The sequence below is a fragment of the Myotis brandtii genome, unplaced genomic scaffold (assembly GCF_000412655.1).
Source record: "Myotis brandtii unplaced genomic scaffold, ASM41265v1 scaffold535, whole genome shotgun sequence".
NCBI lineage: Eukaryota > Metazoa > Chordata > Mammalia > Chiroptera > Vespertilionidae > Myotis > Myotis brandtii.
The window spans coordinates 27,786-53,565 of record NW_005369964.1 but is presented as its reverse complement, the minus strand read 5'-3'; the positions used below and the strand labels follow the sequence as shown (position 1 = coordinate 53,565).

The window sequence follows — 25,780 nt, the reverse complement described above, 5'->3', positions numbered from 1 at the left end:
TGGGCGTGGTGGGCTCTCTGTTGCGCGTGCTCAGCCTGAGCCCAGGCTCCACCTCCAAGAGCCGGGAGGGACCGGCTGGGGGAGAGGAGAGGGCGTTTGCTGAGGTTCCACAGCCCGCGAAGGCTGGGCAGGGTCTGGGGCTCGGTTCCGACCTTTACCATCCAGGGACAGTGCAGGCTGCTGGTGCTTTTAATGTGGAGGATTGCACCCGTTCCCAGCCAGTTCTCTGTAGCCTAAGGGGAAGGGCTGCTAAGGACAACAGAAATGCCCAAAGCTCCCGGGAAGCTCTGGCTCTCTGAGGCCTGACCTGGTGGGAATTGCAGGGAGATTCACGTCAACCACGGAACTGAAAGTTAGCTGGACGTGGTCCCCTGCCCCTAGCAGGATTGAGGTTATACCTCCTACACGGGTTCCATGGTGAGCACTGTAGAATCTGGGGGCTGGGAGAAGGAACTTTGTGTCAGGGGTTTCTTTTTACGGGTGAAAAAGAAATGTCCACGGGTTTGAGACTTTCCCTGTGGTATGTAGTGAGTGGAGGAGCCCAACTTTCTTTACTGTGAGGCTGCATTAGTCAGCCAACAGGTGTTGAGCCTTACTGAGCTTTTCGAGCTGGGATTATATGGTAAAGGGGAACCAACCCAGTGTTACAGGGGCAGCATTAACCCCAGGGGAAGCGTAGAACTTTGCTGAGAAGGGGTGCTTGGGTGGAGTTTGAGGAAGGGGCAGGAGCTGGTGGGATGGAGGAAAAGACTTGTTTTCACCTGGAAAACAGCATGGGGAAGGCGTGGAAAGAGCACCGATTTGGGAGGTGGAGTCCTGGAGCCTGACGGAGCAAGGGGTTTCCTGTGGGCGGTGGGTTTCTTGAGCCACGAGAGGAGAGAAGTACATCTAGCAGGGCCTCCTGTGCTGCTCCGAGAGATTTGGATTTTGTTCTGAAAGCTGAATTCGGTAGATGCGTATCTTAGATACCCTGTCGTGTAGAAAAAAGCGTTGGACAGTGAGCAACCACCCTCGGGAGCTCATTGCAGTAATTCCCAGGAGAATTGCTGAGGGTTTTAAAGAGTGGCTGGCAGTGGGAGAGGAGAGGAGAGGAGAGAAGAGAGGAGGGGAGGGCAGGGGAGGGGAGTTGAGTTGTGAATTGGTATGGAGATGGAATACACCATACCCAGTATTGTTCAGTAAGAATGTATTGAAGAGGACTCTGTTCCTGGAATTTTCCAACCTATGACTATCTGTTAAGGAAAGGCCCAGCATTTTTTTTTTTTAAACTGCAGATGTTGCTTTGTAGATGGTAATCGAATCCCAGTTTATGGTGGGGAAATGGTCACATGTATCAAAGGTGTTGAGATCAGGATGATTAAACATACTGGACTCTTGTAACCCAGTAGATGCAAATTAAACCCATACTTAGATCACTTTCTATCCATCAGATTAGAAATAATAAAGTTTGAGGAGGAGCAAGATGGGAGACGCTGAAGAGGGTGCTTTTCGGCAGGCAGGACCCTCCACTGCCCCAATTTCGTTCAGCTTCATTCGCACGGCTGCCCGGAGACGGCTGGCAGACCCGGGAGATGGCCTGGGTGCGGCTCTCAAAGAGAACGGTTTCTTGATTGTGGAAGGAAGGAAATTGCAGAGTGTTAATCCCTCAGAAGCCCCCAGGGAACTTGTCGTCCCTTTGATTCAAAATGGCCCTGGAAGACTGCCACCAACCCAGGCTCCTGGCCCATCTGCTGAGGCCATGGTGGATGGGGTGCTGTCCCAGGCTGTGAAGGAGCTCATGGAGGAATCCGAGAAGTCTCTGGAGGAGAAAGAGAATGAGGGTGTTGACCCCATACTCCCTCTCTCCATGATCCAGAACAGATGCATACCCAGCGAGGAAGGGGCAGACAGCGAGCCCTGGCCCGAGACAGTACCCAAAGAGGCAGATTATGAGGCAGTCCCTGTGGAGGCTTATGGGCTGGCCATGTTGCAGGGCATGGGCTGGAAACCTGGCCAGGGCATCGGCTGCACCTTCAATGAAGTGGTGAAGCCCCGTGTCAACACACCGAGGCCGAAAGGGTTAGGGCTAGGCACCAGCCTGATTGAGCTCCAGGCCCTGGCCCCCACCAGCCCCCTCCGCCTGCTGAGGCCAGATGAGGAACACGAGAAAGATAAGGAAGACCAGCCTCAAGGACTGGCACCTGGAAGAGCTGTGGTGGTGCTTGCTGGCCCTCACCGAGGCCTCTATGGTAAGGTGGAAGGCGTCGATCCTGACAATGTCCAGGCCATCGTTCGTTTGGCCGTGGGGAACCGCATGGTGACTGTGCAGGAGTACTTCCTCAGGACTGTTTCCCAGCAGGAATTTGACAAGAACTCCTTGGATCTCAGCCAGGTGAGCAAAACTTCTCCAGGGGGAACAGCCTTGTCCCGGAAGGCCTTCCAGGATCCAGACCTCCCCGCCCAGTGGGGAGCGGAAGAGAGGAAGAGGAAACACCTTCCAGGCCTGCAAGAGGAGCTGACATCCAAGAGGGTGAAAGCAGCTTCCAGGAGGCAGCACTGGTTGCACAGGGACCTGCGTGTGCGGTTCGTGGACAAACTGCACAAGTATTATAACACCAAGATGACAATTGAAGATGTCTTCAGTCCAGATACTTGTATATGTCAGACAGATGAAGGCCAGGTCCTGGAAGGCGTCAGGGAAGACATGCTGGAGACCCTTGTCCCCAAGGTCCAGGGCAGCCGAGTGATGGTGGTGCTGGGGCCACAGGCTGGAAGGGTGGGCCATCTGCTGCGCTGGGACAGAGAGCAGAGCCAGGCCGTGGTTCACCTGCAGAGAGAGAACCGGCTGGTGGAGCTGCACTATGATGCTGTCTGCGAGTACGTGGGTCCCCGTGACTCAGACGAAGACTGACCCATGGATTCACTCCATTCCCCAGGCAGTTCCCAGTTCTGTCCTGTGGAAAGCCTGTCTTTGTGAAGGTGGGGAGGTCATTGTTCCGTCCTGCACGTGCAGCCCTGGATGGTACAAAATGGATAGACCAGAAGAGAGGCTAGAAGCAAACCTAGTATTTACCAGCATTGATATAAAATAAAAACCATTTTAAAAAAATGATAAAGTTTGGTACTATCAAGAGATGTTAGGTATTTGAAGAAAGGATTCACTACGAGTGGAACTGTACCTTCAAACACTATAGCTACTAGCAAAATGGGTATATCTTAAGACTCAATGGTTCTTCTAGAAAGTAGCCTAGAGAAACAGACATTTGTATACAAGAAGAGGAGTATTAGGATGTTTATGGGAATATTTATAATGGTAAAAAAAGATCGAAATAGACTAAATGTCCATTAGTAGGGGACTGTTTATAAAGTGGATATATATTTTTCTAAAAGTATAATATATTGATTGGAAAGAAAATGCTAGCTTCCTATAGTGGTTACCTTGTGGTGTGGAGAGAATGGGACAGCACATGGGGAAAATTTCATCTTTAATGTTTTGTTTGTTTTATGGGGAAAGAGACTTAATAGATTTACAAAATATTAGCTGTTGATGGCCTTTGATAGGTAATAAGATGTTTTGTGTTATATTTTGTTTATTTCTCAGGTTCAGTATCTACCCTTCAATTTCCTGCAACATAAATTGGAACAAATTTTAACTTAATATGTAGCTATAAAAGTCATTTGGGGAAAAGACTAAACTACAATGATAACCAGGTTTCAAAAATGGAAATTCAAGTGTTAAATAAGCAGAGAAAATAAAAATTTGGAAAAACCATTAACCATTGGCCAATATTACTTTGCTAGATTTCTAAATTTTTCTTACCATTAGTAGATTTAAAATGAATTTTGCCCTATTTGGGTGGTTTAGTTGGTCAGTGTCTTCCTGTACATCAAAAGGTTGCAGGTTCAATTCCTGGGCAGGGCACATGCCTAGGTTGTGGGTTCAGTCCCTTGCTGGCTGGTATGGGTGGCAAGGATCAGTGTTTTCGCTCTCATATCCATGTTTCTCTCTCCTTCTCCCTTCCTCCCTCTCTAAAAATCAATACAAACATAACCGTAGGTGAGGATTAAAAAAATGAATTTTTTACTATTCTGATGTACGATTAGTTGCTTATACCTTTGTAATGTTAAAATATAATTTATCAAGAAAAAGGTAAAGTCCATCACTCCATAAAATATAAAAATGAGCAAGTGAGTTAAAGATTATATTTAACTCATTCATGAGGAAACTTGTAGGTCAGAAAATAGTGAAATGACTGTGCAGATGGAGGCAAAACTGGCTTATTTCTACAGTGGGAGAAGTCAGTCGATCCTCCACTTGATAGAATTAATTTGAATGTCTTTGGATAGGAATTATTTGCATTGTTATCCAAAGTTTATAGAGGTGTAAGAAAAACTCCAGTAGAATTTTTAGATATTAGATTAGATACCCTAGAACAGCGGTTCTCAACCTGTGGGTCGAGACCCCTTTGGGAGTCAAATGACCCTTTCACAGGGTTCGCCTAAGACCATCGGAAAACACATATATAATTACATATTGTTTTTGTGAGTAATCACTATGCTTTAATTATGTTCAATTTGTAACAATGAAAATACATCCTGCATATCAGATATTTACATTACGATTCATAACAGTAGCAAAATTACAGTTATGAAGTAGCAACGAAAATAATTTTATGGTTGGGGGTTACCACAGCATGAGGAACTGTATTAAAGAGTCGCAGCATTAGGAAGGTTGAGAACCACTGCCCTAGAAGGACATGCTCTGATAGAATCTAATTTGCCCCTGGATCAGAAATTTTCCCTGTAGGGAAAATAAATGATTAACCTGAACAAAATACTTTTTTCATTTGAGAGTTCAGATGAGATCTAGTTGGATTTTAACCCAAGTCTTTAAACAGGAAATAAAAGGATCTGAGAACTGAATAGTCTCTTCCTAATTCAGTTCTACCATCTCATTTCATAGATGGATAATAAAGGACCAGAGAGGCCCTCAGATCTCTCCTGAGTTAGTAGTTATAAGTCCTGTGTTAAAGAGAAATTGCATCGGACACTTGTTAAAAACAGCAAGACGGTTTTTAAAAAAATTTATTGTATTGATATTTTACAGAGAGGGATAGAGAGTTAGAAACATCGATCAGCTGCCTCCTGCACACCCCCTACTGGGGATGTGCCCGCAACCAAGGTACATGCCCTTGGCTGGAATCGCACCTGGCACCCTTGAGTCTGCAGGCCGATGCTTTATCCACTGAGCCAAACCAGTTAGGGCTTGGCAAGATGGGTTTTTACTATATTTCAGCTGTTTCATTAGGGGAGAGAGACTCTGGTATAGAACTGAGCTTAACTCTGAAGACAGAGAGGACAGCTGGGACTTAAGGGTGAGAGGGTCAGTGGAGGAAAATTACTAAGAGGAAACTTGATTAGTTATCAAAGGTGGGAGATTCTCACAGGATTTTTGCTAAAACAGCTCAGCAGGCCAAGGCTTAGCTGGGAAGAGGGCTGAGAGGAGCTTGACTCAAGTTTGGTCAAGGGGGAGGTTTTGTGTCTCTTGCATGTTGTCAGCCGGTACCACTTCCGTGATTTCATTGTAAACTTCAGGAGAGCAGAGAGTAGATCAAAGACCTTCAGGTTGGAAGGCTCTTTTCAGATGTCCTTGTCTAGCTTGGCTTTGATGGTTCGCTGTTTCTAACCCAGAGCCAGTAGCAAATCACATCTGGCAGTGAGAGGATACAGACAATCATGGTGGTTAAGGTGTGGGCTTTGGTGTCAGACCTGGGTTTGAACTTGACTCTGCTATATAGATGGTCATGTGACCATGGCCTTATTTCTTATATTGTTGTTGATAATTTATCTCAAAGGGGCACTCTGCCCCAAACCTCCCAAATGGATCGAACCCCACTTGATGGTCGGCTTCTTGAAGTCAAGCATGAAGTCAAGCAGAATCCTTCCGTTGAATCGCTGACCTAGTGTAGCCTGGTAACTGAAGGGGTTCCCAGGACCAAGTGCGAAGAGCAGAGGTTTCGTCCCTGGAGGCTTGTGAAATCCTTCGTAAAGGCTTGTGCGTTGACCTTAGCCTTGTGTGGATCAGGGTGTCTTTGATCGCCCACGCGTGCCTTAGAATAGCAGGGTGAAGAGCACGGTGGGTGTCCTCCTGGGGGAAGCACGGAGGCCCGCTCTGTGCTTGGGCTCCAGGTGTGGGGTGTAGTGTCCCCATCTTGGTTACAGGGCCTCCCAGACATTTACATAAACAACTTTTATGACACGTCAGGTGATGTAGTGGAAAAAGCAGTCTTTGGAGTCAGATCTTCATCACTTACCAGCAGCGCCACTTGCCAGTAAGTTTCTCTACCTCTGAGCCTGTTTCCTCCAACGTCTGAAGGGAGTAGTGAGATTGGCCCACGGCTGCTGCGAGGCTTGTGTGAAGTGCCTTGCACATTACACGCTCAGAGCAGACAGCCACGGTATCCCACTCTCCCAGCCTGTGCTTGGGGGCACTTGCTCCTCCTCCCTGGTTAGAGTATCAATTGTCTGTTCCTTTTCTCCCCACAGATGTCAAGCAGACTAAACGCATATCCCCTAACAGTACACCTTGGAGATCTTTCCGCTCTTGGCACATTGAGGTCTGCCTTAATCTTTTTAAAGGCTTCACAGTACCCCCTTATAAAGCATGTACCATAATGATTTAACTAGACAGTCCCTGTAGATCAGCGGTTCTCAACCTGTGGGTCGCGACCCCTTTGGGGTCGAATGACCCTTTCACAGGGGTTGCCTAAGACCATCGGAAAACACATATATAATTACATATTGTTTTTGTGATTAATCACTATGCTTTAATTATGTTCAATTTGTAACAATGAAATTGGGGGTCACCACAACATGAGGAACTGTATTAAAGGGTCTCGGCATTAGGAAGGTTGAGAACCACTGCTGTAGATGAATGTTTATGTTTAGCTGTAGGGTGGGCTCCTGCACCTCCTTAAAATTTTCTCTCTTTGAAAATGATACTCCTACTGGGACTCCCTCTCCTGCCTTAGATTTCTCCTGGGCGCTCATCATCACCTTTGTATTTCAATGGTCCGTCTCTTCCCACAAGAATGTCAGCTCCTAGAAGGGTTTGGTTCCTTTGGTTCCCTCTTTGGTGCCTGTGAGTAGGAAGATTGAAAGCAGCAGTCACAAAGAACTAGTTTAGCAGGGACCATTGCACTTTCTTCGTGACTTTTTTCACTTTGCTGCAAGATTGTGACTTTGTCAGGAATGTTGCTGATCAGGAGGAAATTGCCGCCCGAGGCCGGCTGCTTTGAGAAGTGTTCACTGCTGAGGGGCTGAGGGTAATGGAATGATTGTAGTACTTCCACTTTCCATCTTCACCCCAGGCCCCTATATGTTTCCCCAAATAGTGTTAGTACATGTGTCTTTCTAAAGTGACATTTTCCAATCAGTGTCATACTGTGAGGCTTTTAACTTGCCCTTACGTTCAAGGAACCACATTCTGTTTATAAGAAAGAAAATGATAGAGGAGAACCATTGCCAAATGTTAGCTATAAAAGTATCACGTGTGTTTATAAGGCACTTTCCCTCACTGAGAAGTAACTTGCTAGTATATTAGTAGCAGGATGAAAGGAAAACTTGAATCTCAAAAAATAACCTGGCGGTACTTTCAGTAGCTGTTGCTTTATTTGCTAATTTAGGCAGTTTAGCTGCCAGCGCCCATTCTGTTGTTCACAGTCAGGCCAACCGTTTGATTCGAGTATTTTATTTATCCTTTTTGGCCCTAACTCTGAAGGGAAGAAGTCGCACCAGGGAGTGCCTCCAGAGGAATGAGCCTTCTCGGGATTAAGTCACATGAGCCAGACTCAGAGAGACTGGTGTGCAAACCAGGGAGCCACTTAACGATTGTGGAGGAAAGATGATAAAGCCAGCCACGCTCAACCGGTCATGTGGGCAGAGGACACCTGCTCCCTCCCTAGGACAGACCAAAGGGGCCGCTGGTTTTATTACAACAATAGCCACGTCTCTGGTGGCTTTCGTGACACAGTGGGAGAGTGGAATAGTTGTGGCAGGAGATGGCATGACCCGCAAGGCTGAAAATATCGGCTGTCCAGCTTTTTATTGAAAGCATTTGCCAACTCCTGTCCTGGGGAAGGCTTCCCAGGGAGGCTTAGTTGCAACCAGCAATTAAGGATGAGCTCAGAATCGAAGAGCTGCTGCTGAATGAGTCACCTCAGTAGCCACTGTCACACCCCCCTCCCTGTGGGGGCTCCTGGGGACCTCTGGGGGCAGGGGTGTGCTTTTGCTTCTTGGCTCTCTTGGCTGACCTTACCGATGCTTCTTTTTTTGTTGTTTGTATAATTGTACCTTCTGTTGTTCCCTCCGAGGCCCACAATGAGCCCTGGGCAGGTATAGTGGGCTTGGGAGAGCTTCCGTCGGTGCGTGGGTCACGTGAACAGGCCGGGGGTTCTGCGCCTGTCTATGCCCTCATCTCTCTGTTCTTTGATGTTTGCTACCTGCCATACTAAAAACAAAAACCAACAGACAAGAACTCTTGGCCATTTAAGGATAATCTTTTTTTTAAAAATCTTTATTGTTGAAAGTATTACATATACCCCCTTTTTTTCTGTCATCAACCCACTCCAGCCCCCCCCATTCCTGCCCTCACCACCCCACTGTCTGTGTCCATGGGTTATGCATATATACCTGCAAGGTCTTTGGTTGATTACCTCCCACCCATCCATCCACCCCCACCTTCCCTCCGAGATTCCACCCTCTGTTCCATGCTTCCATGTCTCCGATCCACTCCATTCACCACTTAAGGATAATCTTTAAAACAAACCCGGGACACCCTACTGTAGTGACCATCCATCCCTGGCCCTGCAGTGGAGCGAAAGAAACCTGAATGTGGCACCAACTCAGTTTACAGATTGGGAATGGAGTTCTGGAGAGGGGACCATGGAGGGATAGGGCAGGGTCGGGATGCTGGGCTTCCGGGCAGACGTGGACTGGCGCCGGCCAGGGTTGATGAGGAGCCCTGCTCCAGGAGTCCTGCGCGGCACTGAAGCTGGTCAGAAGTGCAGAGGCTTGGGCCCTACCCCAAGCCTACCCAGTCAGAATCTGCACCCTAACAAGACCCCCGGGAGGTATGGATGGACAGTCCAGTTGGAGAAGCACAGGCTGGAGGCCTTCTTAGGTTTTTAAACTTTCACCAGCCTCACGCTTCCTGTTTCTTCACTTATGGGGGAAAACCCACTGTTTTGAGTTCTAGGCCTGGGTTAGGCACAGAACTTCTTAGGCGTAGAGGTGGTTCATATCTCAGCTGGCTGCATGTTCTGTGAGGACAGAGGCCTTGTCCTGTCTCTGCTGCCCTCCTAGGACCCAGCACTTTGTCTGACGGGTGGGTGTTCAGGAGACTGGCCCAGCAGGCGATGAATGAGTCAGCGATGCCATGGCATCGGAGGCAGAGGTCAGCCTCACCGACTCTCTGTTCTGAGTCCCTACATGTCACTGTTTTTCCTCTTATCTCAGAATGGCAGGCCTGGCTTCCGTCACAGGAAGGCTGGTTTTAGAACAGCACACTCAGGGCACAGGCGGGTCTGAGGTGAGGAGAGCAAGTGGCCAGGACTCGGCCTTAGTCCCGCCTTCGGTGCTTTAAAAGGTTATTTCAGGTCTCGGCCACGGAGTATAAAACTGGGCACGTGCTTCATTAAGAGTAATCTTGGGCCCTAGCCGGTTTGGCTCAGTGGATGGAGCATCAGACCCCGCACGGAAGGATCCTTGTTTGATTCTTTCAAGGGCACGTATCTCGGTTGCAGGCTCGATCCCCGGGCCTGGTAGGGCAGTGGGGAGGCAACCAACTGATGTGTGTCTCACATCGATGTTTCTCTCCTTCTCTCTGTCTCTCCCCATCTCTTCATTCTCTCTTTAAAAAAACACAGAAACAATGGAAAAACACCCTCCAGTGAGGATTAACAACAACAACAAAGAATAATCTTGAGATGCAGAAGCACATAGCAGAAGGCTGGGCCAGGAATTCAGAAGGCCTGGCTCCTGGGCTGGGCCAGGCTGGGGATCCGGGCAGGTTACTTCTCTCTTGCTTCAACCTCCCCCTTTTCTAAAACAAGGATTAAATACTTGCCCTGCCTGTTGTACAGAATGCATGTAAATGGGTTTACGTGTTGGGCTGCCAATGTTTGTTCCTTACCCAGTTTGCTTGCTCACCAGCTAATAAATAGTTACTCAGTGTTGACATTGAATGTGTATTGAACTTTGACAAACTTTATTATATAATACACATTAATTGTAATAAAAAAGGACAAATATGAAAAGGAAAATCATCCTTAATTCTACCTACCACCAGTCGTAACTACTGTTAGGTTTTTAAGTTTGCCTTCCACATTTCCCCATGCATCCATTACATGTATATTCTTTTCTTGCAAACAGTTCAAAGCATGTGGTAGACATTTTTCTAATGCAGTGAATGTTGTTGATGAACTCTATCTGCTCTATACCAAGTTGTGCCAAAACTTTAAAGGTTGCTCAGAGAGCTTTCTTGATATTCTTTAGTTTATACTCATAACTGCAACTTGTAGTAAAGGTTGGGAGACAGGGGCAGCCCCCTCATCTAGGGAAAGGGCAGCAGAGCTAAAAACAAAGTTCTGCTCTGTCAGCATGTTCTGTCTGATGACTAAGTGGTCTTATCATTTGACCCACTTACTATGATACTTTCTCTTTTTTTGGTTAATCTTCACCCAAAGATATATTTTCCATTGATTTTTAGAGAGACTGGAAGGGAGGGGGAGAGACAGAGAGAGACACACATACATCGACTGGTTGCCCCTCACCCTTGCCCTGACCAGGGCCGGGGATGTAGCCTGCAGTGGAGGTTCATGCCGTCAATCAGAATCGAATCTGTGACCCTTTAGTCCAGAAGTCGCCAACCGGTGGTCCTCAGGCTACTGGTGGTCCGTGAGTTCCGAAAGGTTGGTGGCCCCTGCTTTAGTTTGAGGGCCAACACTCTAACCATTGAGCAAACCGGCCAAAGCTACTATGATACAGTGGGGCCTTGACTTACGAGTTTAATTCGTTCCGTGACGGAGCTCATAACTCAAATTACTCGTATGTCAAATCAACAGTGAACGAGTGAGACACATGATGCTGGGCTGATGTTGTGGCGTTCACTGTGACGTTCGCTGCGCCAACTAGCGGTGGGGTATCTGAAGCTGGCTCGTAACCCAAATTTTAGCTCGCAACTCAAAGCAAAAAATCGGCTGAGAGACGGCTCGTATCTCGAAAAACTCGTTAGTCGGGACACTCGTAAGTCAAGGCCCCACTGTACTTTCTTAGGGGCCAGCAATATTCTTCTGTTCTTGTCCTTCCTTTTTGGCTTGACTTGGCTTTTCTCTTCCCAGGTTTCTGCACATGATGCCAAGGCACAGAATGATTTGGGAAGTAGCCGTGCTGCTCAGCTTGGTCCTGGGAACTGGGGCCACTCCCGAGGACGATCCCGAGGATGGAGGCAAGCACTGGGTGGTCATCGTCGCAGGCTCCAATGGCTGGTATAACTATAGGCACCAGGTAGGAAAATGGCTCATCTCTTTCTTTATGGCACGGGCATTCTGTAAATAGCCCTGGACGTCGTTAAAAGAGACGTGTTAGCGAGGCTGGGGAGAAATGGGAACCCTTATGTTCCTGGGGGATTGTAAAATGGGACATCTGTTTTGGAAAGCAGTTTGCATTTCCTCAAAAAGGCCCCTGTGGCGTCACCTCAGTCTAACCGAGCTTTTTAACCTTGGAGCTGTTGACATGTGGGGCCAGGTTATTCTTTGGGAGTCTGTCCTGTAGGACGTTTAGCAGCATCATGGGCCTCTACCCACTAGAAACCAGGAGCATCACCCACCCCAGTCTTTACCAAATGTCCCTATTTGAGACCCACTGGTCATCACCTTCCTGATATAGAAAAGGAAACTGAGACTAAAAGAGGAAGTGACTTCCCGAGACCACACAGAAGTTGAGGTACAGATAGGACTGAAGCTCGGGGGTCTGGTCGAAGCCTCACAAGCCTCTTTGCCCTCCAGGCCTCTGCCTGCTGCTCTCCACACCCTTCTCCCCATCTTTCCTGGCATTTCCAACAAATCAGCCTGGCAGGAGTTAGAGCGAAAAGATGGTGCGGCCACTTTGGGAAACAGTCTGGCAGTTCCTCAAAAGGTTAAACAGAGAGTTACCATATGACCCAGCGATTCCACTGCTAGGCACGCACCCAAGAGAAATGAACACATTATGTTCTCACAAAAACCTGTACTTGAATGATCGTAGGAGTATTATTCATCATAGCCAGAAAGTAGAAACAATCCAAGTGTCCATCCGCTGATGAACGGATAAACAATGTGGTCTGTCCACACAAGGGGATGTTATTGGTCATGAAAAGGAATACGGTACCGATACCTCAACATGGATGGCCTTAAGAACACGCTAAATAAAAGAAGCCAGTTGCACAGGACCATGTATTGTAAGGTCCCATTGACATCAAATGTCCAGAATAGGGAAATCTACAGAGATAGAATATTGTTTAGTGGTTGCCAAGGTCTGGAGGGAGGTGACAGTGGGGAATGGCTGCTAATGGGTATGGGATCTCCCTTTGGGATGATGAAAATATTCTAGAATTAGATAGTGGTTATGGTTGCATGACTTTGTGAATATACGAGAAACCACAGGGTTGTATATTTTAAAAGCCTAACTTTTATGATATGTGAATTATATCTCAATAAAGTTGTAATTTAGCCCTACCTGGTTTGGCTCAATGGATAGAGCATTGGCCTGTGGACTGAAGGGTCCTGGGTTTGATTCCAGTCAAGGGCACATGCCTGGGTTTCGGGCTCAATCCCCAGTAGGGGGCGTGCAGAAGGCAGCCAATCAGTGGTTCTCTCTCATCATTGACGCTTCTCTCTCTCCCTCTCCCTTCCTCTCTGAAATCAATAAAAATAAATAAGTAAGTAAGTAAATAAATACAGTTGTAATTAAAAAGCCATTTCATTTTGTAATTCTCAGAAACTGGGAGCATAGACCCTCACAGTATGTGCTGAACTGTCCTAGAGCCTTTCACACAGTGAACTCATTTAGTGCCTGCCGTGGGTTATATGCTGTCGTTCCAGTTCTTATTTCCTCTTTGCGAGGGAGTGGGCTGAGGCAGGGAAAAGGTCATCACCTGACCCAGTGTGGTGGTCAGAGGGCAAGTGCAGAGCCTGGATTCAAACCCAGGCCCATGAGCTCCGGAGCAGCACTGTCGGTAGGACAGCCACATGTGTCGTCGTGAATTTTCTAGTAGCTACAGTTTTAAAAAGTAAAAAAAAAATAGGTGAAATTAACCTCTTATTTAACTCAATATATCCAAACTATTATTTTACTTGTAATCGACATAAAAAATTGATAACAAGATGCCTTACATTTTTTATTTGGTACTAAGTCATTGGAATCTAGTGTGCCTTTATATTCACGGTGCGTGCGGTTCAGACGGGCGCGTTTGAAGTGCTAATCGCTGTGCGTGGTCAGTGGCTGCTGTATGGGCCAGCGCAGGCCTCTCGTCTGTGTTCCTGATGGCTGGGCAGTGTCTCCGCACCTGGGTGTCAGTTTCTTATCTGTTGGGTAGGGGGTGGTTTAGATAAGCTCTTGCGAGCTCTAAAACTTAAGATTATTGAATGACATTTGTATGCTAGCTGAATAGGACATTTGTTATAGCAAAATGACCCTTTTTCCTTTTAATACTTAACAACAGGCCTGACCCATTTCCAGAGGAGCAACCCGAGTCCGCAGAGCTCGGCTCCCAAGCTCCTCCTCCTCCTCCTCCCCCTCCCCACGAGTTAGAAAGATGAGGTATTCAGTATGGATCACCGATAGTGAACAGGCTGATTCATCAGCCACCCTGGTTTTTATACAACCAACTTAAAAAAATATTGGTTAAACATTATTAAGTGTAGGTATCCCATGAACCTTGCAACCAGAAAACCTTTTTTTTCTTCTTAGATGTTGCTAGTTTCCCTGGGTAAAATACTTATCATTGAAATAAAGGGAAGCAAGGCAGAAGAAGTGGCCGCAGACTGAAATATTTGTTCCTGAAGGAGGGAGGACGACAGTGCGGAAGCCACAGAGGCCCAGCAGAGAGGAAACACATGTGCTGAGTCATTGCTGACCTCAGCCTGTCCCTGCTGGCCTGATACCGTCCCAGCCAGCTGCCAACATTTGCTTTCTTGACTCTGGAGGCTAATCATTAAAAGCATTTGAGCCCGGCCGGCACGGCTCAGTGGTTGAGCATCGACCTATGAACCAGAAGGTCGGGGCACATGCCCGGGTTGTGAGCTCGATCCTCAGTGTGGGGTGTGCAGGAGGCAGCTGATCAGTTATTCTCTCTTGTCATTGATGTTTCTATCTCCCCCTCTCTCTCCGTTCCTCTTTGTATTTTTTTTTTTAAAAAAAGCATATGAAAGAACTTTCCCTGTAGAACCTACATAGACTTTTGAACACATTTTTATAAAGGCTTACATTTTCCTTGGATTAAGACAGCACTCATGATCACAAATTTCTTAATTGTACACCAGGCACAATTAAGTCATCGCTAAGTGCTTTTCTGTGCTCTGTCTTGACGGAATTGGGTTTCCATTTTTGGCTGGGATTCATGAGTGACATTCTGAGTGTGGGGAGGGGAAGGCTTGGGGTTGGCGGATGCCCGCAGTGGCGGGGGCATAAGCCAGGCTCCGGTGAGTGCAGGCAGCCCATGGTGACAGCTGTACAGTCGTCCTCCGACAGGCTTGTGAAGGGAAAAGACTAGGGCCTTGGAGCAGTGGGGCTGGAGGTGGGTTTCTTTCAGGACTGAGGTTTTAGCCTGTGGAGAAGGAAGATCTAAGGCCTGGGAATGGCGGTGGGGGTGGTGGTTGATGTAGGTTGAAGGTGAAGTTCATTGTTATCAGGAGTTGGGAGGAGAGCCAGAAGAAAGAGGGTTGGTCGGGGGGTGGAGGTCCTTGCAGGGCAGTGGGCTCTGCAGGAGAAAGCTGTTTGGTGGTGTGTTGGCAGGAGGAGAAGCCCTGAGATTGCTCCCCCACTCACCCCCCTCTGCTGGTCTGGAGTTTGTGGTTGGAGTGGAGGGGAGGCTGTGAGAGAGAGTGTGTCCTGAGACCCCGAGGAGGCAGGTGGGAGTGTGGGTTCCAGCTGAGGCCCAGAGGGATAGGGGAAGTCGAGCTTGTACCTGTGGGAGGTTGAAGATGCGACGACGGAGGGTCAGGTGGCAGAGCCATGTATCTGAAAGACCACCTTTGCTTTTATGTTTTAAAAATGTGCCCCCTTATCACCTTTTAAAAACAGCTCAACTGAGGCGTACGTTTCCTAGTACAAGTCGTAATTCACCGATGATCATTGTACAGCCAAGTGGTTTTTAGTAAAGTCATACAGCGGTGCAAGCCTCGTCACAGCCCAGTTTTAGGACACATCCATCATTCTAGAAAGTTCCCTGGTGCCCTTGGCAGTTAGTCCTCCCTGTTTCTTCCCAGCCCCTGGTAACCATGGATCTGCTCTGTCTCTATTGTTTTGCCTTCTCTGGGCACTTCTTATAAATGGAATCAGATGATATGTAGTCTTTTGTGTCTGGCTTTTCACTTAGCATAATGTTTTTGCAGTTAATCCATGTTGTTGCAGTTTTGTGTTTAAAAAGAGAAGCAGGCTTTTAAAGAGGGCACGGCGGGAAGGGACCAGGGAAGAGGGCAGCGCAGGACTGAGTTAGGGGAATGCAGTTAGCACAGGAGGCTGTCCTTGTCCAGGCCAGAGGCAGCGCAGGATCGTGAAAGAGCGAGGGCTTTGGACTTGCACAGAGCTCAGGCGTCAGTCCTGCGCTCCGCTCCCTGCCGCATGAGTTTGAGCATATTACGCAATCTCCCTTTGAACCTCTGGTTCCCTCTGGACGATGTGAGGTGGTGGTGGGCTCAGGGGGGCAACCCCACAAAGCCCACACCCGGGCCAGTGCTCAGAGCAATGGCAGGAGGTGATGTTCGGTGTACACCTGTGGGATGAGCAGACCGTGAGAACCCGTCCCAACTCCTTCCTGGCTCGGAGGTGGACCCCTTCCCAGTGACTGAGGCCAGAGTGTGTCACCCGTATTGGCCTTTGTTCCAAGCAGGTTGTCCATTTAGCTGACAGTTGGCCTGGAGGCAGCAGGAGCAGATAGCCGCAGGCCGGGGGCTGTAGCCGGCAGTCACGGGATGCATTAGCACGCCCAGCGGAACTCCCGGCGCTAGCGCTGAAACATGCTGAGCCGCGGAGATCTCTGCTCAGTAGTCCTGAGGGTGAAGTCTTACTCAATGCCCTCCCCTCAAAGGTTACCTCATATGGCCCTTCCGTTTTTAAGAGGAAAAACTCATACAGGACAGATATGATCAAGGGAAGTGAGTCAAGTAGCCTTCACTATTTCCAAATTTTTTTGACTTGGTTTCACCCTACTTTTACTTCTTTTGCGTGCCAGTGGATACTTGACTCATACAGAGAACCCCTGTGAGTTCAAGTTAGAGGCAATCAGGTGCCTCCAAGGACCCATGAGAGAATCGAGACGTGCCTTTGAGACCACTGTGTGGAGTGGACGATGGCACCAGGCACGGCGGGATTGGAACCTGGGTTTGAAGCACTGAGCCCTTCTGAGCTTGTTTCCATCCGTGAAATTGGGGGGCGGGGGGCGGGGGGCGGGCAGCTTCCTGTCAAGGCGGTGTGAGGAGTCCAAGCAGCGTGGGAGAGCGCTAACCGGGACATGCCGAACCTGCCCTTTCTAAAAGATACAGCTCTATAGAAACATGTTTCACATATCACATGTAAGTCATTCATTCCCGGTGCACACTCATGATTTTTTAAGTACATTTACCAAGTTGTGCAAACATCATCGTAAATTAGTTTTAGAACATCTCCATCTTCCCAATAAGGCCCCTCACACCTATTGGCAGTCCCTACCCCCGGCTACCACTAACCCACTTTCTGTCTCCACTGATTTGCCATTTATGAACATTGCATGTAAATGAGCTATACAACATGTGGTCTTTTGTGTCTGGCTTCTGTTAGCGTGATGTTTGTGAGGTCTATCTGTGTTGAAGTGTGTGTCAGGACTTTGTTTTCATTGCCAGAGAGTGTTAAAGCGTATGGATAGACCACATTCTGTCAGTCCATGTACCAGTTGTTGGACATTGGGGTTGTTTCCATTTCTTGCCTGTTATGAAGAACACTGCCAAGAACATTTGTGTGGATTAATGTTTTTGTTGCTTTTGGGCAGATACAGTAGAGTAGATTTGCTGGGTCATACGGCAAATTTATGTTTAACTTTTTAAGATGCCGTTAAACTGTTTTCCAAAGTGGCTGCATCATTTTACATTCCCTCAACAGTGAATGGAAGTTCTAGTTTCTCCACATTCTCTCTAACACTTGTTTTGTCTGTCTAGCTGTGAAGTGGTATCTCATTGTGGCATATATGTGTGTGTGTTTGTGTGTGTGTGTGTGTGTGTGTGTGTGTATACATACACTAGAGGCCCAGTGCACGAAATTCGTGCGGGGAGGGGGGGGTGTCCCCTCAGCCCAGCCTGCACCCTCTCCAATATGGGACCCCTCGGGGGATGTCCAACTGCCGGTTTAGGCCTGATCCCCTCACTAAACCTCACTTAAGTGGTCACCCCTCACTAAACCGGCAGTTGAATATCCTTCCCAACTGCTCGCCTGCCTGCCTGCCTGCCTGATTGGCCATAATCGCTTCTGCCTGCCAGCCTGATCACCCCCTAACCACTCCCCTGCCAGCCTGATCAAAGCCTAACTGTTCCCCTGCTTGCCCGATCGCCCCCAATTTCCCTCCCCTGTTGGCCTGTTGGCCCCAACTCCCCTCCCCTGCTGGCCTGATCCCTCCCAACTACCCCCCCCCCCACCAGCCTGGTCATCCCTCACTGCTCCCCTCTGCCAACCTGGTCACCCCTCACTGACCCCTGCCGGCCTGGTTGCCCCACACAGCCTGCTGCTCAGTCGTTTCATTCTCCCTCACTAACCCTCCTGCCAGCCTTGTCACCCCACTCAGCCTATTTGGTCATCTGTTCGATTGTTTCGGATGTGATGGCCCCTGACATAGGTGTGTGTGTGTGTGTGTGTGTGTGTGTGTGTGTGTGTATGTATATATATATATAAATAAATTAGAGGCCCGGTGCACAAATTCATGCACCAGTGGGGTCCCTTGGCCTGGCCCACAGGATCGGGGCTGAAACCGGCTCTCTGACATCCCCGAGGGGTCCTGGATTGCAAGAGAGCGCAGGCCACCCCACCGGTGCAGAATCAGGGCCAGGGAGGGACGCGGGAGGTTAGCCAGCCGGGAAGAGACCATGGGAGGGCTCGATTGGCCGGACCCCAGCAGTAAGCTAACCTATTTGTCAGAGCATCTGCCCCCTGTGGTTAGTGCATGTCATAACAAGTGGTTGTGCAGCCTTAGCATATCATTAGCATATTACGCTTTGATTGGTTGAACGGACGACTGGATGACTGGACACTTAGCATATTAAGCTTTTATATAGGATTTTAATTGATCTTAGAGAGGGGTGGAGGGGAAGAGAGAGAGAAAAAAACATTGATGTGGCAGAGATATACATTGATCAGTTGCCTCCCACACAGAGCCCTGACTAGGGATCGAACCCACAACCTAGGCATGTTCCCTGACTGGGAATCGAACCCACAACTTTCTGGTGCATGGGACAACCTCTTCAACCAACTGAGACACACTGGCAAGGGCACAATGTAGTTTTAATTTGCATTTCCCTAATAACTAATGATATTGGGATCTTTTTGTATGCTTATTAGCCATTCATGATCTTCTTTTTTTTTAATTGAATTTATTGGAGTTACATTGGTTAATAAAATTATTTTGAATATTTCACACCAATCCCTTCTGGCCTAAAGTGTTTCTGTTGGGAAATCAGTTGACAGCCTTATGGGAGTTCCCTTATAAGTAACTGTCTTCCTCTTGCTGCTCTTAAGATTCTCTCTTTATCTTTAACCTTTGCCATTTTAATGATGATGTGTCTTGGTGTGGGCCTCTGGATTCATCTTGTTTGAGACTCTCTGGGCCTCCTGGACTTGTGTGTCTTTTTCCTTCACCAGGTTAGGGAAGTTTTCAGCCATTATTTCTTCAAACATATTCTTGATCCCTTGCTCTCTTTCTCTTCCAATACTTCTATGACATGGATGTTGTTACGCTTGATGTTGTTCCTTAGACTTTCCTCATTTTTAAAATTTCTTTTTTTTTTTTTTTTTTTTTTTTTTTTGCTGGCTTAGGTGTTTTCTGTTATCTTGTCCTCTAAATTGCTGATTCAATCCTCTGTTTCATATAACTAACCTGCTGTTCATTCTTTATTCCTCATTTCAGATATTGTGTTCTTTATTTCTGCCATTTTTTTTATGGTTTCTATGTCCTTCTTCATGTTTACTATCTGTTTAAGTTCTCACTGAGATCATTCATTCTTCTAAGTCCTTGAGCATCCTAATAACCATTGTTTTGAACTTTGCATCTGATACCTTGTTTGCTTCCATTTCATTTAATTCTTTTTCTGGGGATTTCTCCTGTTTTGTTTTTTTCATTTGGGCTGTGTTTCTTTGTCTCCCCGTTTTGTCTGTTTTGTGTGTGTGTGTGTGTGTGTTTGTCTCTGCGTATTGGGTAGATCTACAACTCTCAAACTTGTTATGGTGGTTTTATGTTCCAGGTGTCTTGTGGGGCTCAGTGGCGCAATTTTCCAGATCACCTGAGCTCCGTGCCCCAGGAATGTCTCTTGTGGGTTATGTGCTCCCTCCTGTTGTAGTTGAGTCTTGAATGCTGTTGGCTTATTCGTGGGTGGGGTTAACCGTCAGTCTGGCTGACTGTAAGGACAGACCTCGATCATGTTTTATGAGCCACTGTGTAGGGCTGCCGCCCTAGGTGGAGTTGTTTCCAGCAAGGTCTGGAGCCTGCCAGGACCTCCCTTTGGGTGTGCCGCCTGTGTGGTTAGTTGGGCCAACTTCTGTTGTGGTCTGAAGCCCACCACTGGTTGTGCTGGTTCTGGGTCCACTTGGGTGGGATTCCAGTGCAGGTTGGTGTCAGATGCTGCCTGTAACCAGCCTTGGGCTACCCGTGTGGAGCTACCACATAATCCGCTGTTTTTGGCTGCCTCTACCGGGCCTGGGTGTGTGTGTGTTGTATATCTTCTTAAGATCTTTACTCAAATCTTTTTTTTTTTCTTCTAGGTTGATTATCTTGTTGAGGTACAAGAATTCTTTGCAAATTCTGACAAGTCCTGTTAGATCATGTGTTTTGCAAATATTTTCTCTTACTGGGTTGCTTGTCTTTTCATTTTCTTAATGGTGTCTTTTGAAGTGCTCAGGTTTTTCATTTTGATGATGTCCAATTTATCAAATTTTTTCTTTTATAGACCAGACTTTTGGTGATATGTCTGTAACATCTTTGCAGTTATAACTCAAGGTTCCAAAGATTTTCTGTTGTCTTCCAACAGCTTTGTTTTAGCCTTTACAGTTAAGTCTATGATCCACTTTGACCTAATTTTCGTGTTGAGAGTGAAGTGAGGGCCTAAGTTCATCTCTTTGCATGTGGATATCCAAATAGTCGGTCTCAGCCCCATTTGTTGAAAGACTTCTTTCCCTGGAGTAGTTTTGAAATCAGGAAGTGAAAGTCCTCCAACTCTGTTCTTTTTCAAAATTTGTCTATTCTAGGTCTTTTGCAATTTTATATAAATTTCAGGATCATCCTTGTCAATTTCTGCAAAAACCTGCTGATCTTTTTTTGAAAATTTACTAGTGCTAAGACTTCTGATCCATGAATATAAGATGCCTCTGTTTGTCTAGATCAGTGGTTCTCAACCTTCTGGCCCTTTAAATACAGTTCCTCATGTTGTGACCCAACCATAAAATTATTTTCGTTGCTACTTCATAACTGTAACGTTGCTACTGTTATGAGTCATAATGTAAATATCTGATATGCAGGATGGTCTTAGGCGACCCCTGTGAAAGGGTCGTTCAACCACCAAAGGGGTCACGACCCACAGGTTGAGGACCACTGGTCTAGATCTTTAATTTCCCTCAGCAATATCTTGTAATTTGCAGTGTGTGAGCACTGATTTTGTTAGATTTACTCTTTAAGTTTTTGTTTTTTAATGAGCCTGTGTTCAAATAAGAGTAATAAATAATAGGTGAGTTGGTGGGTGTGTCTGCTCACTTCCACCACCATTGTAAGGGTGAGTTAAATCTGACATAATACTGGTTTTCTTTTAAAGGCTCTTGTTACCTGTGGATGCAGTGGTGGTGGTTTGTATGTCCGTGTGTGTGTGCGTGTAGTCCACATATATGTTAACTGCCTGATGAATAAGAGCTTGGATAATGGAGGCGGAATGAGATTTTAAACAATTGAGTGCAAAAATACAAATGTCTATGTTCTAAAATAATTTTCTAAAATAATTTAAAGACCTGGCCAACAGGGAGCGACTCCCAGCATGCCTTCCTGGAGAAAGAACGTGCTGCTCATTTGAACCCCAAACCTGGCCTCCTCCTGGGCAAAATCTAAGGCTTGCTGAAATCTTGTCTCCCAGGCAGATGCGTGCCACGCCTACCAGATCGTCCACCGCAACGGGATTCCCGACGAGCAGATCGTGGTGATGATGTACGATGACATCGCCAACTCTGAAGAGTAAGTACGCAGCGTTCTCGCGGGTGGCGTCCTTACACCAGTGGCCTCACATTGGGATGAAACAGACTCGCAGGTGGAATTTCACAGGGCTGATTCACGTAGAGCTTTGCACATAGCTTGGGGCACCCTGGCAGTGGCAGGGACATGGGCAGTGGGTGCCGAAGGGGGTTTGGGGCTGGCGCTTTCAAAGTGTTGAAAGCACAATACGTTCCTCCTCCGCCTGGAGACCTGGTCACTGGGTCCTGAGGTGCTTGTCCCTAACCTCCGAGCAGGTGGACAGCATGGGGGGGCCCCTCCGCAACCTGTACGCAGAAGGCTCGTTTGCAGGGTGGATCCCACCACCTTTACGTGCCTGTTTTACTATTACTCATTTAATTCACGTTTACAAATAGTTATGTCGCGCCTGCTTATCTGACTTCTGGAGGAGAGGAGGAACAGCAAGTCTGGGCACGAAACCTAGGCCGTGCGAGTCTCCTCTGCTCCTGGTCACCCGCTGTGGCCCCCACGAAGGCCACTGCCCCGTCCCGAGATCACAGGGCAGCTCAGATTCCACTCTGAGCTTTAACGCCTAAACTCTCTTGTTAACGTCCTTGTCTGCCAGGCAGATGCGTGCCACGCCTACCAGACGTGTCCCGTCTTTTCCTACACGTTGCTTTGCTCTGAGAGATCTCTGTGAGACATGGCCCCGAGATGCTGTGTGGTTTCCAGCGGGAGGGAGCCCAGGCACACCTAGGCTTTGGTCCCTGTCCTGAGTGTCAGAACTCGGCCTTCACTGCTCCTGCCAAGAGCTTGACTTGCGGGATGACCGGGATCCCCAAGCTGCTAAAATCACTGCACTTGGTGACCGTCGGGCGATGAGCAGTGTCTTTGACAGACAGACAGTTACTGTCTTTCTGTGTAACGGGCGTAGTTTTGAAGAGAGAGGTTTCAGAGACAGTTTGTGTCCTTTGATTTTCAGCAACCCCACTCCAGGAGTTGTGATCAACAGGCCCAACGGCTCGGACGTGTACAAGGGGGTCCTGAAGGACTACACCGGGGAGGTGAGGCCGGCAGCATTTATTCTCATTTTTGTGATGATTTTCCTGTTTTGTGTATTTCTGGCATCAGAACCTCACTAAACTGATTTCTGATTGGTGGTTCATGTTTGTATTAGGATTCATGCTTGAGTAATTTTTGAGAGCTTTGATAGAAAGTAGAAGAAAAAAGGAAAGAAAAAAGTAAGAAATAAGTTGTAGTCTACCAATCTTTAGTTTCCAGTCTTTATATATATTTATTGATTTTTAGAGAGGAAGAGAGAGATGGAGAGAGAGAGAAACATCGGTGAGAGACATACATGGATCATCTGCCTCCTGCACTCCTCACACTGGGGATCCAGCCCCCAACTCGGGCATGTGGCCTGACCAGGAATAAAACAGTGACCTCCTGGTTCATAGGTTGACGCTCAACCACTGAGCCACTCTGGCCGGGCTTCATCATCTTCTTTTCTTACTATGAGAGGGGTCTTTCAGGAACTGATATTCCTGGTGATAAGTGTTTCTCTGAAGTTGAGCAGTCCTTTCAGTTTCAGTGTTCTCTCTTAAATTCAAGTACAGTTAAATTTAATTTACATGTAATATGGACGATCCCTTCTTTATGAAATTGTTTCTGCATAATTTTACAGGGTGGGGCCAAAGTAGGTTTACAGGTTCACAATTGTTTGTATGGGAAAAAATACAATAATTAATAAAGAATAAACTTGCACGTACTTACAACTGTAAACCTACTTTGGCCCCACCCCGTGTAAGGAAATGTCTGGAATCGAGGTGGTGGGATTTTTGTTCCCCTTGGTGCTTTCCTGTGTTGCTTTGTTTTTAATGAGCGAGTATCAGTTTAGAAAATCTCCTTTAGGGACATCCTATGTCCTCAGGATTTGGCCTTTTAGGCGACAAGCTGGGCAAGGGGGGCCCAGTGCAGGCGTTCCTGCTGCCTCTTTGCCTTCTCCCGGGTGGTATGCTCTTCCTCTGCCTCCTACCCTACTGCCTGGCACCTTCGGGTCTCTCCGCACGGCCTTTCTAACGGCCGAGAAGGAACGTAGGCTTGCTCAGTGCGTCAGCCAAAGACGAGATGTCCTTTGAGGAGAGGCCATGCACATGCCCCGGAGACATCAACCTTATCTGGGTCTTCCTTGGTTCCAAAGCGTTTGCTCTTAAACCTCGGGCCTTGGAGATGTGTGGGCTGGTGGCCCGGGTCTGCACAGACTCAGCAAACCTCTGATTTGGAATGACACACCTGACTTCAACTCCCACTTCCTTGTAGGATGTCACACCGAAAAATTTCCTTGCTGTGCTGCGAGGCGATGAAGAAGCAGTGAAGGGCATAGGGTCCGGAAAGGTCTTGAAGAGGTAACTCCTGCTCGCTTTACGCCATCACACTTTTCTGAATGACCTGGCAGCCCAGAATCCAGTTGGTCTTGGCTCCCACTTGGGAAACGGCAGAGCGGGGAGCTCTGTCCTGAGTTAAGACTGGCCGTGCAGGTTGGATGGCTCCTTTGGCAGCCCATCGCTGCACCACGTTAACCCTGTGACCCAGGGTCCCCGTCACGGATCCTAGTGCTGTACATTCCACGGCCAGTGGCACATCCCGAGCCTGGTGTGAAGCCCCGCAGCTGTCGGGTCACAGGGCCACACCTGCCGCCAGCCCTGTGCTCTCACCACAGGGCAGCGCAGTGGGGGGAGCACACTCATGAGTCCGGAGCTAAGCTTCGTGGTGGGAAAGCTCACACCAGTGCTTGCCCCGCCGCCTGTGGTCGAGAGATGTGTCCTCCTTAGCTTCTCTTTCTGTAGCGTTTTTACGTGATGTCAGGGCCTTTAGAAGCATGCCCTCAGAGAGTCCCAGATACTTGGCAAACATCACTGTTTCTCTCACTCTAAGGAGGCCTGGGCACAGTAAGCTCATGTGCGTTAGAGCAGAGACGGTCAGTTGTGTGGGATGCACCAAATTGGTTCCAAGGAAGTTAGCACATTTCTGCAGCCTCGAAGCAGCGCCCCTAGTGGAAGCCCTGGTGAGGGTGGGCAGGTGGGGTCCCTGACTGTGCAGGCCCGGGGCCCGGAGGGAGCTGGAGCTGCAGGACACGTTTGGATGTGTGTCCTGGCTCCCTTACTCATTTGGGGGACATCTGGTTAGAGCATGTGACTGCTTGGGATGAGGCCCAATTGCCAAAGGACCCTGCTCTGCAAATCACACCTGGTCTGTCTGGTGATCTGCCCAGCACGGGTCTCCTCCCAGGCCTGACTCAGTCCCAGGCCCTAGGATATGCCTTGTGCTCAGAATAACACTCAGCTGGTCAGAGGGCGGCGGGCCTTGTGTTGCTCTTTGTACCAGGGTGGGGGACTGTAGTCCTCAAACTTCTTAGTTTTTTGTGTTGTTGTTTTTTTTTGGGGGGGGGGGGCAAGGGCAACCTTTCAGAGAAGTAGAACAGGAAACGGTGGACTCTGACTCTCGTTCTCTCGTGGCAGTGGCCCCCAGGATCACGTGTTTGTTTACTTCACTGATCACGGAGCTACTGGACTACTGGCCTTTCCTAACGATGATGTGAGTTTTCCTCAACACACGAGGATGGGGAACAGAACTGCAGTGGTGCCGTTAAACCCGCGATGTGGGTTCCTGGCATCCCACCAGGGTGGTGTGTGGGGCACACATTTAGCAGCTTGAAATCTACCCGGGGCACCCCGTCCGGCCACTTTTCCCGACATTTCTCCACATATCACTGCATCAGGGGCTGTCTCAGCACCTGGGAGCCTTGCATAGGACACAGTAATAGACCCCTGTCCCTGAACGCTCTGGGCAGAGTGAGGAGTGCTGAAGCATGTTCTCCTGCCCTTTTTAAATCTGTGAATAAACCCTTGGGTGACTGACGTCTGGATGCTGCTGCTCACTAGGATCGTTTCTGGGGATTGGTAAATACGAATTCCAAAGCACATTAGGACTTCATTGTGGGTTACCTTGAGGTCTTGATCTGAATGCCAGTATTCTTACCTTTTAGCTTCATGTGAAGGACCTGAATGAGACCATCAAGTACATGTACAAACACAAAAAGTACCAAAAGGTAAGGTTGGC

At 47.9% G+C, this 25,780-nt stretch overlaps 1 protein-coding gene and 1 non-coding gene across 3 annotated transcripts in view; both read left to right on the top strand.

The window, feature by feature from the left end:
* Positions 1-3,088, top strand: part of LOC102254523 — a 3,349-nt gene extending 261 nt beyond the window's left edge. The window contains exon 2 of the transcript XR_001364346.1: positions 773-3,088. This is a non-coding gene — a transcript (G patch domain and KOW motifs-containing protein). The remainder of the gene's footprint in view (positions 1-772) is intronic.
* LGMN (legumain) overlaps positions 1-25,780 on the top strand; it is a 33,183-nt gene that overhangs the window by 522 nt on the left and 6,881 nt on the right. For both annotated transcript variants that reach the window (XM_005877826.2, XM_005877827.2), the window contains exons 2-7: positions 11,379-11,544; positions 21,588-21,685; positions 22,644-22,725; positions 23,981-24,066; positions 25,180-25,255; positions 25,707-25,769. In XM_005877826.2, the coding sequence (XP_005877888.1) occupies positions 11,389-11,544; positions 21,588-21,685; positions 22,644-22,725; positions 23,981-24,066; positions 25,180-25,255; positions 25,707-25,769 (561 nt within the window). In that variant the 5' untranslated portion in view covers positions 11,379-11,388. The remainder of the gene's footprint in view (positions 1-11,378; positions 11,545-21,587; positions 21,686-22,643; positions 22,726-23,980; positions 24,067-25,179; positions 25,256-25,706; positions 25,770-25,780) is intronic.